General features: G+C 48.6%; 1 protein-coding gene across 1 annotated transcript; it reads left to right on the top strand.

Annotated features, from left to right (window-relative positions):
- Positions 1-6,842: 6,842 nt before the first annotated feature.
- CUNH10orf95 (chromosome unknown C10orf95 homolog) lies at positions 6,843-7,503 on the top strand. Its single transcript, XM_077748452.1, has one exon. The coding sequence runs from the start codon at positions 6,844-6,846 to the stop codon at positions 7,501-7,503; it is 660 nt and encodes a 219-aa protein (XP_077604578.1). The 5' UTR covers position 6,843.
- The last annotated feature ends 8,948 nt before the right edge of the window (positions 7,504-16,451 follow it).

Raw genomic sequence — 16,451 nt, 5'->3', positions numbered from 1 at the left:
CCGCAGGTCCCCGCGCCCGAGGCTGCCGCCGCCATATTTGTTGCGGGCGTTTGCCCTTAGGGACCGAAAAGAAAACGTGGACGCTGGCAGGAAGAGAGCAGTTGGCCTAGGTTTCTGACAGTTCACCCCTTCTCTTTCAGCTCTGTGAAAGCTTAAAGTCAATTTCAGTTCAAATCAACAAGGCTTTTCTGAGCGCTCCCCTTCCTCTCTCCCGTCCTTCCTTAGTTTTAATTCACGGAACGGAGAGCACAGCACCTTCCTACAAGCCTTGTGATCTGACTAGATGCACCTCGGCAGGTGAGATGACAGTGGTACGACCTGGGACCTCCTGATGCTGGACTGTGAGCCCCTCATGAGTAGACAGTCCCAGCTTAATAATGTATGGCCACCGGGGCTCAGGCCGCAGGTGCCAGGCCCCGGAGAGCAACCATGCAACCCAACTTCCTCGTATTAAAAATAGTAATGATAAGGGCGCCTGGGCTGTTCAGTTGGTTGGGCCCCACTCTTGATTTCGGCCCAGGTCATGGTCTCCTGGTTCGTGGCCCCACTACAGGCTCTGTGCTGACAGGGTGGAGCCTGCTTGTGATTCTGTCTCTCTCTCTCTGTTCCTCCCCCACTTGTGTTCTGTCTCTCTCTCTCTCTCAAAATAAATAAACTTTAAAAAAATTGTAAATAGCAATGATAAAATATAAGGTGTACTGAGCTCTCACTATGTCCCCTGTACTGTGTTAAGCACTCTACATGCATTATGTTGTTGAGTCCTCACATCATCCCTGGCAGGTTGGTGATATTATCCCCACTTGACAGATGAGGAAACAGAACCAGAGAGATTCAATGACTTTCATACAAGTAAGAGGCCCAGACCACCTGGAGCCCAGCTCTCCTGACTTTCAGAACATGAGTCTTTCCTCTTCCTACCACTGCCCAGGCCCTAAAGTTTTGTTTTGCTCAGTCCAGTTTGGTGAGGATGTCCCATGCCTTCTCCAATAAGCCTATAAACCTGGGTAGGTTTCCAGGCAATCAAACAGCACACACTTCAGACCTACTCTTTTCCTATGGAGTGATGAGCATGGCCTTTAGCTTCTGGGGGACCTGGGGCTCAGTCCTCTAGCTCCACTTCTTTAAGGGACCCACCTTTTGTGAGCCTCTGTTTTATGCCTTAGAGGGATTTTGTAGGCATTTATGAGAAATGGAAGTGTGCTTTGCAGGCTTTTGGCTCCTCAACAGACTTGATGATTGTCAGCAGGGAAATCATCCAATTCCTCCTGCCTGACGACCTGGCAAAGGGCCCACCCACAGCAAAGGGTCCAACACAAGAGCCCTGGTGTGCAGGGATTAGAGGAACCCCAGGAGTCTCATGAACTTTGCTGCCAGCACCCACCTCTCACCAATCTGTCTCATTTCCCTCCTCCCTAATCCTGCCACTTCAAGCTCTCTTCTTACCTCCTATGTATTCCCTAAACCACACACATCATCTCTCTTCTGGATTTCAAAGCAATTTCTGGAACCCATTCTGCTCCAGAAAGCCCTCATGACTAAAAAGAATGTGACCATTATCCCCCATCCCAAGCCCATAACCCCATCTATGCTTTCCTGGATGAGAATACAAGGCAGCATTCAGCATGGTGTCTGGTACACTAGGGCCTCCATAAATTGACTAAAGTTGTTCCCCTTTCTATCTCAGACCAGTATGTGCCTTTGTTGCAAAGCAACCCTGACTCCTTACTTAGCCTTCCCTCGGTGTCCAGTGGGGAAACAGGGGACCAGGTAGTGCTGCCACAGGGCCAGAACTTAATGTGACCGAACTGGAAAAACATTGGCCTCTATGTTGCACTTAATGTCCCATAGTTACACTGAGGTTTCTCATCCCTCTGATTTTATAGACGATGTAACCAGTTACCCTCTTGTGTCAGCACCAGAACTGGGTCTTGTAATTATCTCGGATTTCCCTTCCTGGTTGGCAACCAGAGCTGACTAGGAGGAGACATAGGGGTGCAACTAGGGAATCATATCATCTGCCTGAATTCTTGAGTCGTATCAGAGTCCTTGAATTGTGGGACAAATAGATACATAAACACTCTCTCTCCTTGAAATTTTGTCCTCCCTTGGCTTCTGACCTCTCCAAGCTAGGGTCCATCATGTTCTCTTCCTATCTCATAACTCCTCCTCAGTCCCCCTCTCTGGGGCACCTTTCCCCTGAGGCTTTCTAAAAGCAGAGGGCAGGTCCCCAAGTTTCCATTTTCAAAACTCTTTTCATTTATTCTCTCAAACTTGCCAGGCCAGGGTAAAAGGGACTTCAAAAACAAGATTGCTGCCTTCAAAAGGAGAAGTGGAACCCAACAAATCAGCAGCCATGATGACAAAGTGACGTGTGGGCCAGGGAGCAGCTGTTCCCGTCCTTCACCTATTATTTTTCCCTCCATGACTACCCCACCTCCCATCTCCAGGCTGAATACAAAACTGCCTGTCGGACAGCGCAACCGAGCCAAAAACGTGTGCATCCACCCCTGTTCTACCCTCTCCACCCAGGCAGTTACATGGGATCAACTCTAGCTGAATCTCCTCCCATCTCTTTTCCAACTCCTATTCCTGTTTTGGTTGTCAGTTTTCCTGGGCTAGCGTGACAACCTCCTCCAAGACTGGCTTCCAGCCTCTCTCTCACCACTCCATCCTCTACTTTGCACACAAGACAGCCTCTGATCATGGGGTTCGCTGATCAAAAACCTCTCAGGTTGCTGTATTTTGAAAGTTTTCATAAAGTGCTGGGGAAAACACTCGGGGCATATAGTCGAAGCAAGCACAACAGAAGGACTCCACTCCACAGTGTGAGAACCCAAACTTTTATTAATTTCCTAAGGACATAGGTAATGGTGCTTTGTAATTAAAAATAAAAGCCTATTTCATTACATCTTCTGTAGTTAAATTTATATAAACACAACTGGCTGTGTGGGGAAACAAACAAAAAGACTCCACTCGAGAGGCGCCTGGGTGGCTCAGTCAGTTAAGTGTCTGACTTCAGCTCAGGTCATGATCTCATGGTTCATGGGTTCAAGCCCCACATCAGGCTCTGTGCTGACAGCTAGCTCAGAGCCTGGAGCCTGCTTCGGATTCTGTGTCTCCCTCTCTCTCTGACCCTTCCCTGCTCACACTGCCTCTCTCTCTCTCCCTCTCTCTCTCTGAAATAAATAAAACATTTAAAAAAATTAAAAAAAAAAAAAGACTCCACTCAAACCAGACCAAGCAAGAAAGGAATTTATTGGGGGGTATAAGGAGGTAGCATTGAATGAAGGTAGTCCAAGGTACAAAATCCAGTTAAATAAGTACTAGGAATGTAGTATACAACATGATTATAATGGACACTGCTATTATGCTGTATGGTATATTTGAAAGTTGTTAAGAGAAGAGATCCTAAGAGTTCTTATCACATGGAAAAAATGTTTTTTCCTCTATAAGACTGATGGATGTTAACTAAACTTCATGTGATAATCATTTCACAATATACATTCATTATGCCGTACACCTTAAACTTATACACGTCAATTACATCTCAATAAAACTAGATGGAGAAAAAAAGAATTTATTGGCTCATGTAACTTTATTTTTTTAATTTTCTTAACATCTATTTCTTATAGAGACAGAGAGAGACAAAGCATGAGCATGGGAGGGGCAGAGAGAGGGGGAGACACAGAATCTGAAGCAGCTCCAGGCTCTGAGTTGTCAGCACAAAGCCCGACTCAAACTCACAAACCACAAGATCATGACCTGAGCCGAATTCAGATGCTTAACGGACGAAGCCACCCAGGTGCCCCTTGGTTCATGTAACTTTAAAGTTCAGGGTTCAAATGATGTCATCAGGACTTAATTTCTGTGTCCCCTGGTTCCACTTCTTCTGTGGTGCCATGCTCAGGCAGGCCTTCACCTCTCCCCCCAGACTGCACACTTTCAGATTTCCACCCAGGGGAAAGAGAGCACTTCCCTCCACTCCAAGACAATAAAGTCCTGGGCCTGGCTCCCACTGGCCCAAACTGAGTCACGTGGCTACTCTAAACCATCCCTATGGCCAGATGGATGGCAGTGCAATTGATCTTGCCATAAAACATCCCTAACTTGAAGGGCAGAATAGAGCCAACGCCCCAAAAGCCACTTTGCTGAGTAGATAAGGTATAGCATCCCAAAAATCTAGGAGCTGTTACTGGAGTCAGGGTGAATGAATATTGAGAAACTCACAGTTTGGTCCTTATTTTTCACATTTTGCCTGAACCATCTCCAGACCAGCAGAAGTCTTCAGGAAGCATGTAGGGACCAATTAGTAAAATACAGGCTTCTCATCCTCTCAAAACCCCGACTTGGGCTTGGTCCAACACTTTCCCCACTTCCCACCCAGATGAGACCAAATCCCCATGTGGAGGCAGGTGGAGAAAGGGGCTAGTCCCATAGGTCCCATCATTGAGCTCCAGGCTGGGGTGAGGTCAGTCTATAGGGAGTCCTGGACATTCTTCAAGCACTGAGATTTGGAGAGGGCAAAGTTGTAAATAGGAATGGGGAAGGATATTAATTTCCTATTGACACTGTAACAAGTTACTAAAAACTTAGCGGTTTAAAACAATACAAATTTATTATCTTACAGTTCTGGACCTTAGAAGTCTGCCTTATTAGCTAAATCAAGGTGTTGGCAGAGCTGCGTTCCTTTCTGGAGGCTCTAGGGAAGAATCCATTTCCTTGCCTTTTCCAGTTTCCAAAGGCTGTGTGCATTCTTTAGCTCATGACCCCTTTCCATCTTCAAAGCTAGCAATTCTGACTCTGACTCTTCTGCCTCCCTCTTCCACATTTAAGGACCCCTGTGATTATATTGGATCCACCTGGATAATCCCAGATAATCTCATTTTAAGGACAGCTAATTAAAAACCTTAATCCCATCTGCAACTGTAATTCCCCCTTGCCATGTAACATCACATATTCACAGGTTTGCAGGGATTAGGCTGTGGACCTCGAGGGGGGAGGCCTCTCCCAACAAAGACCACTGTGTTCTGGGATCCGTTCTTAGGGTGCACAGAAGGTGAGGCTCCCTACTTGGAGCTCTGGGGTAGGGAGTGTTAGGTAGATACCCCAGCCCAGTCCCAATAGCTGTCCTCACTAGGCCAAAGGCCCAATTACGACTTGGGAAAGTAGCTCACTCAGGAATATAAAAGTGTGACATCACCAAGGTGAGTGTAGAGAGCACCCCTCCCCAGAGAGGGATGCTGAGAACTTAAGAGAACCTGAAGGGGTTCCTGCTGATGCTGCCTGAGTCAACAGAAGAGGAAGGAAAGTATGATGGCCTCACAGCCCAGCAGCTGAGAGAGGGTATCATAACCATTCAACAACTAACACTGATCCCACTGGAGAAGAGAGAGGTCTGGAGGGCTGTGGCTTGCAGCCAAAGGAGACTGGAGCGTAGACAGGGCTTCACACCATCTGGATGAAACAATCCATCTGGCTTCATCCAAGTAGCTTCTGGGCTTTGGCCTTAATTGGACTCGGTTCAAATTCTACTCTGCTATTTAGACGGTGTGAACCCTGGAAAATGACCTAACTTCTCTGAGCTTCTATAGTCTTATCCATTAAATGAAAATGGTATCACCATGTTCTTCACATGGCTATTAAGAATTAGTTCTTGGGGCGCCTGGGTTGTTCAGTTAAGGGTCCAACTATTGGTATCAGCTCAGGTCACGATCTCAGCTCTGGTTGGTGAGATTGAGCCCTGAGCTGTCAGCTCAGAGCCTGCTTTAGATTCTCTCCCCCTCTCTCAAAATAAACTTAAACACACACACACACACACACACACACACACACACACACACACATAAAACAATGGATTCTTAAGTAACATTCTAGAGGGGAGGATTGTGAGAAAGTGTGAAAGAAGCCCCAGCATGAATTGGCGATAAAGTTACTTAGCAATCACGAGTCTTGAGGCCACATGGGGTTGAATTTTGCCCTTATCATAACTAGCTGTGTGAGTCTGGGCAAGATACTTAACCCCCATAAGCCTACAACACTGGGAGTGTTTCCTAGTCATAGAACACATTTCCCGTGTACCAAATCTGAGGCAAACCACTTCCTGCTATATAAAGTGGGGAAAATATTAGTATCTTTTTCCTAAGGTTGATGTAACTTCTAGATGCTCATAAGCAACTTGATTCTCTGCCGGATAAGGGAACTTCACTCAAGTTAGGATAACTCAACCCATCTGGAGGTGCTGGGAGGATGGAGGGGTGGAGAACAGAGGGCCAAACTGATTGCAAGATACCTTCAGGGATGTAGTGGTGAGGGCATCCCTGAGCACAGGCCTCTAGGGCAGGCCAGTAGGACCGGCAGGCTCACCTAGTGTAGACACAGGCTGGCTGGCTTTTAGCCAGCAAAGTGTGTTTCCCTTTGCCTGGAAACCAGGAAGGTGTGGCTGAGGCAGGGCATGGAGAGGTGCCTGCTCTGAACCTCTCTGGTTCCCTAAACGCTGGGGACCAGCAACCCCGGGGCTGAAGGAGACAAGCTGAGTGGGAAATCACCTGGAAAAACACTTCACGGCTGATGGCTTGAAAAGGCCTTGGGTCCTTACTGCCTACTGGGAGCCTAGGGTTCGCGCCCAGCCCTGGGACAACAGGTGAGATGGACGCTGAATGCCTTAGGAAGAGTTCCCCCAAGCCACGATGCGCTGTGCATGGGCTCCTGCTGTGAACTAGAGCTCTGGGTTACCAGGCCCCAGGGACGGGTGGTGCAGGCAGAACAAAGGGTATCCACACACACTTCCCACCGCAGGTGTGGACGAGGCGCCAGTAAAAATGCCCGCTGCCTGAGCTTCATACTATGTACTCGTACAGCTGCCTGGAGCCCGGAACGGGCGTCTGGCCTCCGCTGCATCCGGTCACCTACTCCTACCTGTCCTGCCCTCTGCTGCTGCCCCCACTCCACCCCCACAGCTGCTGCAGTCGGCTCACGAGCCTGACCGCCGGCGAGTGGCCGGCTCCGCGGGAATACCACTGTTTCCACGGCCCAGGCGCGCCGCTGGCGGCCGCGCTGCCCTCGTGGGCCTTCCCGCAGACCTACGCCGCGGCCCTGCGCCCGCCTTACCCTGCGCCCGGCTACCTGGGGCCATCCCTACAGGGGCCCGCGGTGGAGGGGACGGCGGCTGCCCAGCGCGGGGCGCCGTGGCCGGAAGGCAGCAGCTTGCAGCTCGAGCTGCGGTGGGGCCGCGTGGAGCGCGCTCTGGGCCCACGCCTCGAGCTGCCAGACGTGGTGCGCCGGGAGCTGCGGCGAGTGTACGGCACGTACCCGCGCACCGACGTGCGCGTCACCTACCGCGGCGGCGAGTTCCTGCTTCAGGCCGCGCCGCGCGTCCCCGAGCCCGAGTACCGTGTGCAGAGGCGCGTGCTACGGCCGCCCGCAAGTAGCTGCAGCGAAGACAGCCGCCCGGCCGCTGAAGCGGCGGAGCGTGGCCGTTGGAGGAAGAGAAAAGGCCAGAGCTGAGGAGGCTGCAGGGTCCGGTGGCCGGCCGAGTGAGCACCCGCGCGGCTCTCCCCTGCGCGCCGCTGCCCACCCGCGACGAAGGAGGCCTCCACGGTTCGCAGGCGCTGGGTGCACCTGTCACCTCGCTTTTTGCTTTTTTTTTTTTTTAACCAAGCCTGCACGTCGCCCACCTGCTGCACTTCCCTGATTTATGTTATTCCTGGATGACGGGGGAATGGCGAGAAGAGATCAAGGACATCCCTTCTTGTTTCTCTTCCCTTCCACTTTGGCTTGGGAAGCCTGGGTGTGGGGTGGAAGAAGGGCCTGGACCCTTTGTTTCATCTCTCCCTCCTGCTCCCCGTCTTAGAAGCCTGCCCTGTACCAAGCCCCCACTTTCCCTTTTTCCTCTCCTCCCTCTACCAATGCTCCCAGAATTACCCAGGTTCCTTCCCAAGCTGAGGGCCCACCCATCCGCAGGTTGTAGTGAAAAGTAAATAAATAAGTGAAGTCAAGTGTATGCTGCGAGATCATTTTTCTGTTTGGGGTGAGTGGGGGTGTTCCATTTGTGCAATGTGAGCCTTACTTCCCTGCCTCTGGAAGAGCCCGTGTGCCTCCTCTTGGGCTGGGCCTAGCTCCCTTTTTCAACAGCTCTTCTCCAGTGTGCGGGGAGGACACCCTCCTGGGCCCTGCAGCCAGCCAGGTCCCGTGGCCCACCACCCACGAAGGGGTTCTGAGAGCATAAGCTCTTTTCTTGAAGCATGGGTGGTAGGCGTGGCTGAGGAAAGAATGCCCAGGATGTAGATTTAGGGCTGTCACTGACATTTTCTAGTCATGCAACTAGGCTTTCTGAGCCTCAGTTTCTTCATCTTGTAGAAGCATAAAATCAACCTAGCCTACCTGGAGAATTCACTAGGGTTGAAATTTAAGATGAATGTCATTTTTTGTCTCCTAATTCTTGCTAACAGTCTTTAACAGGCTGAATTTGTAGTATTCCAGAAGTGTGCAGGAGGAGTAGGCCACACATCCTATGTGAACTATGGTTCTGGCCAGACCCCAGATCTGATGCCCATGCTGTACAAATTTGGCTCCTTGTTGAATTGCTTTTACTGAACTTCCATTTGTTGGATGACCAACAGCTGCCTGGGTATACAGGTACGTTATTGAAGCTGTAACCCACTTGACTGTATACTGCTATATTTATGAACTTCATGGAGAAGTTCTCTCAAGCCTCACTACTTGGGAAAAGTGTTTCTCCTGATGAGTGGTTTACTTTTATCTTGGAAGCACCAAGGAGGTCATAACTGATTATATTTTTCTCTTTGCCCTGGCTTCTACGGAGCTCTGAAACAAATTTGTTTAGCATCTTTTGTGTAAAGCTTGGATCGTGAAATTAGGATCACCCTGAATTTCATCTTATTTTCCTTTCCTTTTTTTTTTTTTTTTTTTAATTATAAAGACACAGGGAGGTGGTGTAGTGTAATGAGTCTGCTGTGTGACCTTAGGGAAATTGCTTAATGTCCCTGAACCAATTACCTCACTGCAAATGGGGATGATGGGGACTTCTATCTCATGAAGTTATTGAAAAGATGCCATGAAAAACTGCAGACAAAATGTTTACCATAGTGTCTGGCTCAAATGTTAGTTGTTTGTTGTTTTTTTAATAAAATAGTTGGCTATACAGAAATCTATGAAATAGGACAAAAGTCTTTTTTTAATATCTTCACCCCCAAATGATTAGTGGGGTCCAAGCTATTATTTTTCCAATTTTTTTCTTGGCACATAATGGTTTTTTTTTTATTTTTTCAATGTTTTATTTATTTCAGAGAGAGAGAGAGAGAGAGAGAGACAGCATGAGCAGGGGAGAGTCAGAGAGAGAGGGAGACACAGAATCTGAAGCAGGGCCCGATGCGGGGCTTGAACTCAAGAACTCTGAGATTATGACCTGAGCTGAGGGGAAGAGCTTATCCGACTGAGCCACCCAGGCACCCCTTGGGGGCTTATTATTTGCCAAGAACTGTTCTAGACCCTGGGGATACAGGGATGAATGACACAGCCATGGCAGTTTCTGCCTGTATGGAGCTTGCATTTTAGGGAAAGAAATGAGGATGGGGTAACAGGCAAATAGATAAAGGGAAGTTGTTATAAGTGGCTGAAATAGGAAACGGAACCTAGAAGAAGGTAATCAGAGAAAGGTTTTCTGAGAAGATGACATTTAAACTGAGATCTAAAGAATGTGACAAAGGTAGCCATGCAAACAGAAGGGTGAGGGAGAAACCCGGCAAAAGGTATAGTGGGGGCAAAAGCCCCAAGGGATGAAAGTTATCTTCATCACTCAGGAGGCATTTGAGAAGCCACAGTATGCCAGGCCGTATTCTAGGCACTAGGAAAGAACCAAACAAGTTGCTGCCCTCACGGAGCTTACTGTAGAGGTGTAACACAGAGAAACAGAGACTGACGACAAGCAAATGGGTGAATATATGACCTAAGGGTCGGATAGTGATAAGTAATGGGCGCTTTTTTTTTTTTAATAAAGTTAATTCTTTCTTAAGTTTATTTTAAGAGAGAGAGAGGGAGTGAATTCCAAGCAGGCTCTGTTCCCAGCATAGAGCCCCACATGGGGCTCAGTCTCACAAACTGACTTGAAATCGAGAGTCAGACACACGAGGGGCGCCTGGGTGGCTCATTCCACTAAGCATCCGACTTCAGCTCAGGTCATGATTTCACGGTTTGTGGGTTTGAGCCCCACCTCTGGCTCTGTGCTGACAGCTCAGAACCTGGAGCCTGTTTTGGATTCTGTGCCTCCCTCTCTCTCTGCCCTTCCCCTGCTTGTGCTCTGTCTCTCTCTGTCTCTTGAAAATAAATAAATGTAAAAAAAGCAACAACAACAAAAAAGTCAGACACTTAACTGACTGAACCACCCAGGTCACCCCTGGGGTGCTGTTTTCACTAGGAAAGTCAGGAAAGTCTTCTCTGAAGAGGTGATTCTTGAGTGGAGACCTAATAAAGGCCTTTACAAGTCATCTGAATACCTAGGGGAGAAAAGGAGGTACAATAGCCCTGTGGCTGGAGTGTCCTTGTCCTGTGAGTGAGCAACAAAATGATGGTTAATGAGATTAGAGATGAAGCCAGATCATGTGGCATCTGGAAGCCATGTTGAAAATTTTGGATTTTATTCTTAGGGAGTGGAGGGTTATAAGCAGAGAATGTGATCAGATTTTTTTTTTTTAATTATTCTGGATGCTGTGTGGAAAAGAGACTGTAGAGGGGCCATTGTGTAAATAGGGGGACCAGTTAGGAGGCTTTTAAAGTAATCCAGGCAAAATCAGACGGTGGCTTGGTCTTATTTGGAAGCAGTGAGGGTGATGAGAAAAGGAATGTCCTTGAATATGCATCTTTGTTCACATATACAAGCATTAAGTTGTTGAATATAAAGTCTTAGAATTAGAAATCGACTCACTGAGCAACGACACCCTGGTGGCAACAAGCACAGCCAGCACCCAGTCCTTTGGTTCTAAATTCCATTCTCCACTGAAAGAAACGAGGTGCATGGGGAAAGTGGCTGTTCCCAAGGCTGTAGCAGGGCTACAAGATGAGCTTGGAACTTGTGCCAGAAAATAAAGGCCTGCTCAGACATGTCAAACAAAGGAGCCAGTTTGAAGGGACTTTCACTGGCCACAACAGGGACAATTTCAGCATCAAAACAATCACAGTAACAGATTATTACCTACTGAATGAAATAATATCTATAAGTACATACTAACCTTAACGAAATAAACCAATATGAAAGGAAAGCTCTTGCTCACAGCAGAAGGGCCAATGAGGTTAGAAAATCATTACCAATCAGTAATCATTGATTCCGCTGGGAATCATTCATTGGATACTAAAACTAACGGATAAAAGTTTGATGAGAAACAGGCAGTTTATATAGTTTAGAAGTATGTTCCAATGAGATATTTATTAATTACAAAGAAAAAAGTAGTAACATAGTAGAATTGTAGGGAATACTGGAGGATAACACTTGAAGCCCACTGCCCAAGTGGTCCCTCTGGAATAAAGTCTTTCTCACCATCTTTAATGAGTGTCTTGAAAATTTTTTCTTAAACAAAGACAACACAACATCATGTGCTTTCTGATATCTTAAACTGAGAAAATACAACATCAATTCAGCAGTAATACATAATCATGAGGAAACATCAGATAAATGTAAACAGATAACCACAGTGGTCTTTATTGTTCAAAAATGCCCATGTCGTAAAAGACAAAGGAAGGCTAAGAAGCTGTTTCAGGTTAAAGGAGACTAAGAGACAGGAAAACTAAATTCAGTGTTTTGGATCCTGGAACAGAATGAAAGTTGTTATGAAAGAGACTATTGGGACATGTTGCAAGATTTGAATAAGGACTGTAGAATAGAGAAAGCAACATGGCAAAAGGTTATTAACTGGTGAATCTGGAAGAAAGGTAAGCAAGAGTTCTTTGCATTATTCTGCAAAGTTTTTTACCTCCAGCTTCCAGCCCCAGTGAGGGAGGAGGGCCCATGATTGCAGGCTTTTTGAAAGAGGTACTACCACTCAGCTCAGTCTACATGCTGCCATGCACATACTTCCAAATTCCAGTGTTTGCTCCAGGCCATATGGGTGTAAGAGAGCCCTAAAGGGAGCCTAGATGCCCTCTTCTTTGATCTTTTCTTTGAACTTAACCCTTAGAAGCTTTGAACTCATAAAACATCTCTGCTGCCAGGGACCTTGCTGTTCACCTGGTCCAATCCCCTCAATTTACATTATGCTGGGAATCCAAGGCCAGAGAAAAGCAATGAGTCACCTAAGGATATACAGTAGGTGGGAATCCAAAACTCCTCGATCTCAGTGGGGCTTGGGCCACCAAGCCCAGTGCTGATGGCCTCCTCCTTATCTTGCCCCAGCCTTACCTGACTTTGGCATATGGTCTGGAGTCCTTCACTCAGTAAACCCTGGCTGACCAATTTTAAGCTTTAACCCACCCCCCAAAAGAGTAGCTCACATTCTACTTAAAGGAATGACCCTAATAAATTCACACACATAACTGAGAACTCATTGTGTGCAGGTACTATGCTAAAGCCCTAAACAGAAACTATTGACTCATCTAATTTAATCCTCACAAAACTTTGATGTCTATATAATTATTTTTTCCATTTATAGATGAGGAAACTGAGGCCTATAGGGGTCAACAACTTACCCAAGGTTACACATGGAGAATGCACCTGGGAAATCTGACTGTACCATAACTTCTAGGCCAAACTGCCTCTTCATACCTTAGACACACTCAGCAAAAATGCAGGATCATTTTCTGAACACCTACTACGTGCAGAACACTGGACTAGACTCTGTAGGGCTCACAAATTGAGCCCCACTAGAGAGTTGTGTGGAAGATTTGCAGAAGATCATCTGCACTGTTGGAAAGTTGAGGGAGGCCTCTTGGAAGAGGCATCTGAGAGAGACTTTGAAGGTCTCTCTGACAGAGACCTTATGTCTGAAGGATTTATAGGATCCCAACAGGTGATGATGGAAAGGAAGTGTCTCAGGATGAACTGAGGAGGGTTCAGCATGAGTAACAGGGAGCAACGGAGTTCCAGCAGAGGGCAGGTTATGACCAGGGAGCAATGGATTTTGGGCTTGAAAGCTAAGTGGAGGCCATACTGTGAAAGACTTTAATGACAAAGTAAGGAGTTTGAGGGAGCCACTGAGGTCTTTGAGCAGAAAGGTAGGGCAAGTTGAAGTTATTAAAAGATCTGGCCAGTGCCTGGCGGAGCACCTGGCTGGGACTCAGTGAGCTTGAGCCAGCAGCTTCCATGACCTCTATAGTGATGTAATAGCACAGCCGAGCACCAGAACTGAGTCCCTAGGCCATTTGCTCGAGCTTACAGCCTATGGAATTCAGTTCTCAGAGCCAGGTGGCCAAAGTCCTCTCAGCCTTGATTCTCCCCTCCTGTACTCTCTTCTGTGTACTCCCCCCATCCCCAGGGTGGGTCAGATGAGGGACCTGGGTCCCATCCCAGGGAGGGTCTGAGCTTAGAGCTGAAAATAGAGCCCATAGGCAGGGAAAGGAGCAAGGGTTTGCTGAATTCCAAAAAGATTCAGACATGATATGAGGGGAGGGAGGGAGGTCAGGGCCATGGCAGGGATTCTGTGAGTATTATGGAGTCATTTCTTGCCAGATGTGCTCCTGCTGGGACCAGATGTGGAGATGTACTCCAGGCGGAGTTGGGGCTACAGGAAGAGTCAGAATATGTACACTGAAAAGAGCATCTCTCTGGAAACTGAGGGGCTCCCTGAGCCAGAGGGTACCCCTAAGATATGGATCCTTAAGAGCCCAGAAGTTCCAGCTCCCTAAAAATTCCCCCACCACGAATGAAGATCTGATGTACCAGGGATAGATAGGGGAGTGGAAGAGAAACCTTTCCGTGAAACACACTTTCATTTCTGGAGAGTTAAAAAGAGGGCTAGGTGCTAGTCCCACTCACCAGGCAGAGGTGTGGCCTATCCCTAGGGAGGGAAAGGCTAGCCTGCAAGCTCAGGAGCCACCCTACCTCCACCCTGCTCGTGTTGTGAGCCAGGGCCCACACTTACCAATGAAGCTTCCTCTCCTGCTCCTGGGGCTGCATCTGCAGTGATGCTCTTAGAGAATGCTCCTTAAATAGGGCCCCCTCCCTGCCCTACTAGCCAACTCCCACCCCCGCCCCATCCTGGCTCTTCTGAGAAAGGAGGAAGGTGTGGGAGGGCTGGGCACCTTGCCCAGAGAGCCCTTTCTGACCTCAAGCAAGAGCAGGGACCCCCTTTCCCCCCATCCTTTCGAAGTGTACCCTTCCTCACTTGAATCTCTGACTGAGTCCCTCCCCACTTGAGAACAGCCAGCTGGGCTTTATCTCTGCTCTTAATATCTAGAATATCTGCCCTTTATGCCTAATTCAAGCCCAATTCCTCATTCTGAGGTTAGATAATGGGGAATTGATGTTCTAGGGGAAGCTTCGGCATAGGCTTCTAAGCTTTTCCCTTCAGCTGAGGGAACCTAGGCCTCCAAACATCAGCTGCAAAACTCACTTGAGGGAATGGGAAGAGAGGAGTCATCACGTCACCTTCTTGCACCTTATGTGGCTTTCAGCAGCACCCAAAGGGCAGGTGGAAGTCTGTTCCCATCTTGGGGATGGAGAGACTGAGACCTGAGGGGACAAAAAATGAGGGGCTTAAGGTCCAGCCAGCTATGGAATGCCAAGCAGGACAAGTGTTCCCCAGAGCCCTTATTTTACAGTTCGTGTGTGTCCTTGTGTCTGTGATGGTCCCTCTCCTCGGCCCATCCTCTGTCCTCTGACCCCAGAACCAAACCCCTGCAGCACAGACTTGGAACCCTTCAGGATCTGAGCTAGGAATCAAGGGGCTCCCCCTAAGAGGTCCTTCCCATCATCCTTCTTCCAAAGCTCAGGAAGTTCTTTCTGATATCTAGCTACATCCAACTGCCATCCATGAAACAGGCCAGAGGAGAGGGGGACGAAAGGCACTGGGATGGCAGCAGGGATCTTGGGCCAGAACTAGGGACAGCTCTACTAAGGAAACTTGAAAGTTCCCGTAATGGGGGTGGTAGAGAGAGAAGAGTCATCAGCATTGTGCAATGCGGGCAGGCGGGGCGGCAGGGGGGTTGGGGGGGTAGAGGAATGGCCAAGCCTTTAAAGGGCTGGCAGAGGCCTGAAGCTGATGAAATTAACCTTCACCCCCTTGGGGGGGGGCAGCCTAGTTCAAGTTCAAAGTGGCTGTCACCCCACCCCTCATTAACCCTAGCAGCGCCAGGCTGGCACCGGCAGTGTTTTTATGGGAGACGCGACGCCTCCCTCCCCTTTCCTGCCCTGTCTTCCCTGCAGCAAATGTCTAGCTTTTTGAGGCCAAAGGATCCTGGTGGGGGAAGGTGGGAGCCTGCATCGAGGAACAGAACTGGAAGCATCAGTCCTTAGTCCTTCTCCCTCAGGGGAGAAGAGTGGATGGGACTTTCTACCTTGGACTATGAGCTCCTGAGGGCAGTGACAGTCTCTGAGTACCCAGCACCTTATGAGAGTACTAGCTGAAGGGGCTCATCCCTGTTGATTGGGGATGAGCTAGCTTAATGAAGGGATCTCTTTCCTTCATGACCCATTGTGGGATTCCTGGGAAGGGATGGCTGTGGGCTTCCCCACAGAGTAGCGCCAGGAAGCTGAGGCAGCAGGAACAGAAAGAAGAAGCTGAGGCCTTGCTGGGTCCTGGAGTTCAGTTGTCCTGTCCTGAATGAGAAGTCCTGTCAACATGGTCATGAAGGCCCTGGGAGTAGGCATGGCCTTTAGGCTCTCCTAGATCTGAGCTCAGGTCCATCCTCACCCAGAGACGTGCTCTCTGCTGCCCCCATCCAAACCAGGCTTCATGGTCCCAAGACCCAGACCCTGCAACCCACCCTAATTTGGGGGAATAAATACATCGCTGTTAAGGGAACGCAAAGGGGACAGATACGGTGGGGAAGTCATCACCCAAGAATTGATTGGGTGACGGGACTTGAACCTAGACTGGACCTAAAGGGAGAGGAGACACTGGGTTTTGGGAAGACCACCAGGTCTGGGTGTAAGGGACCACCAGATCCAATCAGGGAGCCAGGCCTACGGAAGAACGGTAGAGATAAGGGGAGGGGAAAAGCTATAGGGTTTGAGGGGATAGATTTTGGGGCAAGGAAGGTGGACGGGAAGACAACTGGGTGGGGTCGAAATGTTCTTGGTCTTTGGCAGCTGACAAGGAACTAGGCGGGGATGATACAGTCAGTCGCTGCGACTCCACCCATTGACGGGACCTCCACGCCTAATTCCTCCCAACCCGCAACAAAAATGGCCGCCGCGGGAGCCTGTCCAAAACTCTGAGATAAATGAAAATGGGAGCAGAAGCCCCGCCCAGTTATGGGCACTTGCCCTTCTCAAAAATGGCTGCCGC

Source organism: Crocuta crocuta, unplaced genomic scaffold, assembly GCF_008692635.1.
Source record: "Crocuta crocuta isolate KB4526 unplaced genomic scaffold, BGI_CrCroc_1.0 scaffold619, whole genome shotgun sequence".
Taxonomy (NCBI): Eukaryota; Metazoa; Chordata; class Mammalia; order Carnivora; family Hyaenidae; genus Crocuta; species Crocuta crocuta.
Note: the sequence above shows the minus strand (reverse complement) of the source record. Positions and strands in the feature narration are given on the sequence as shown.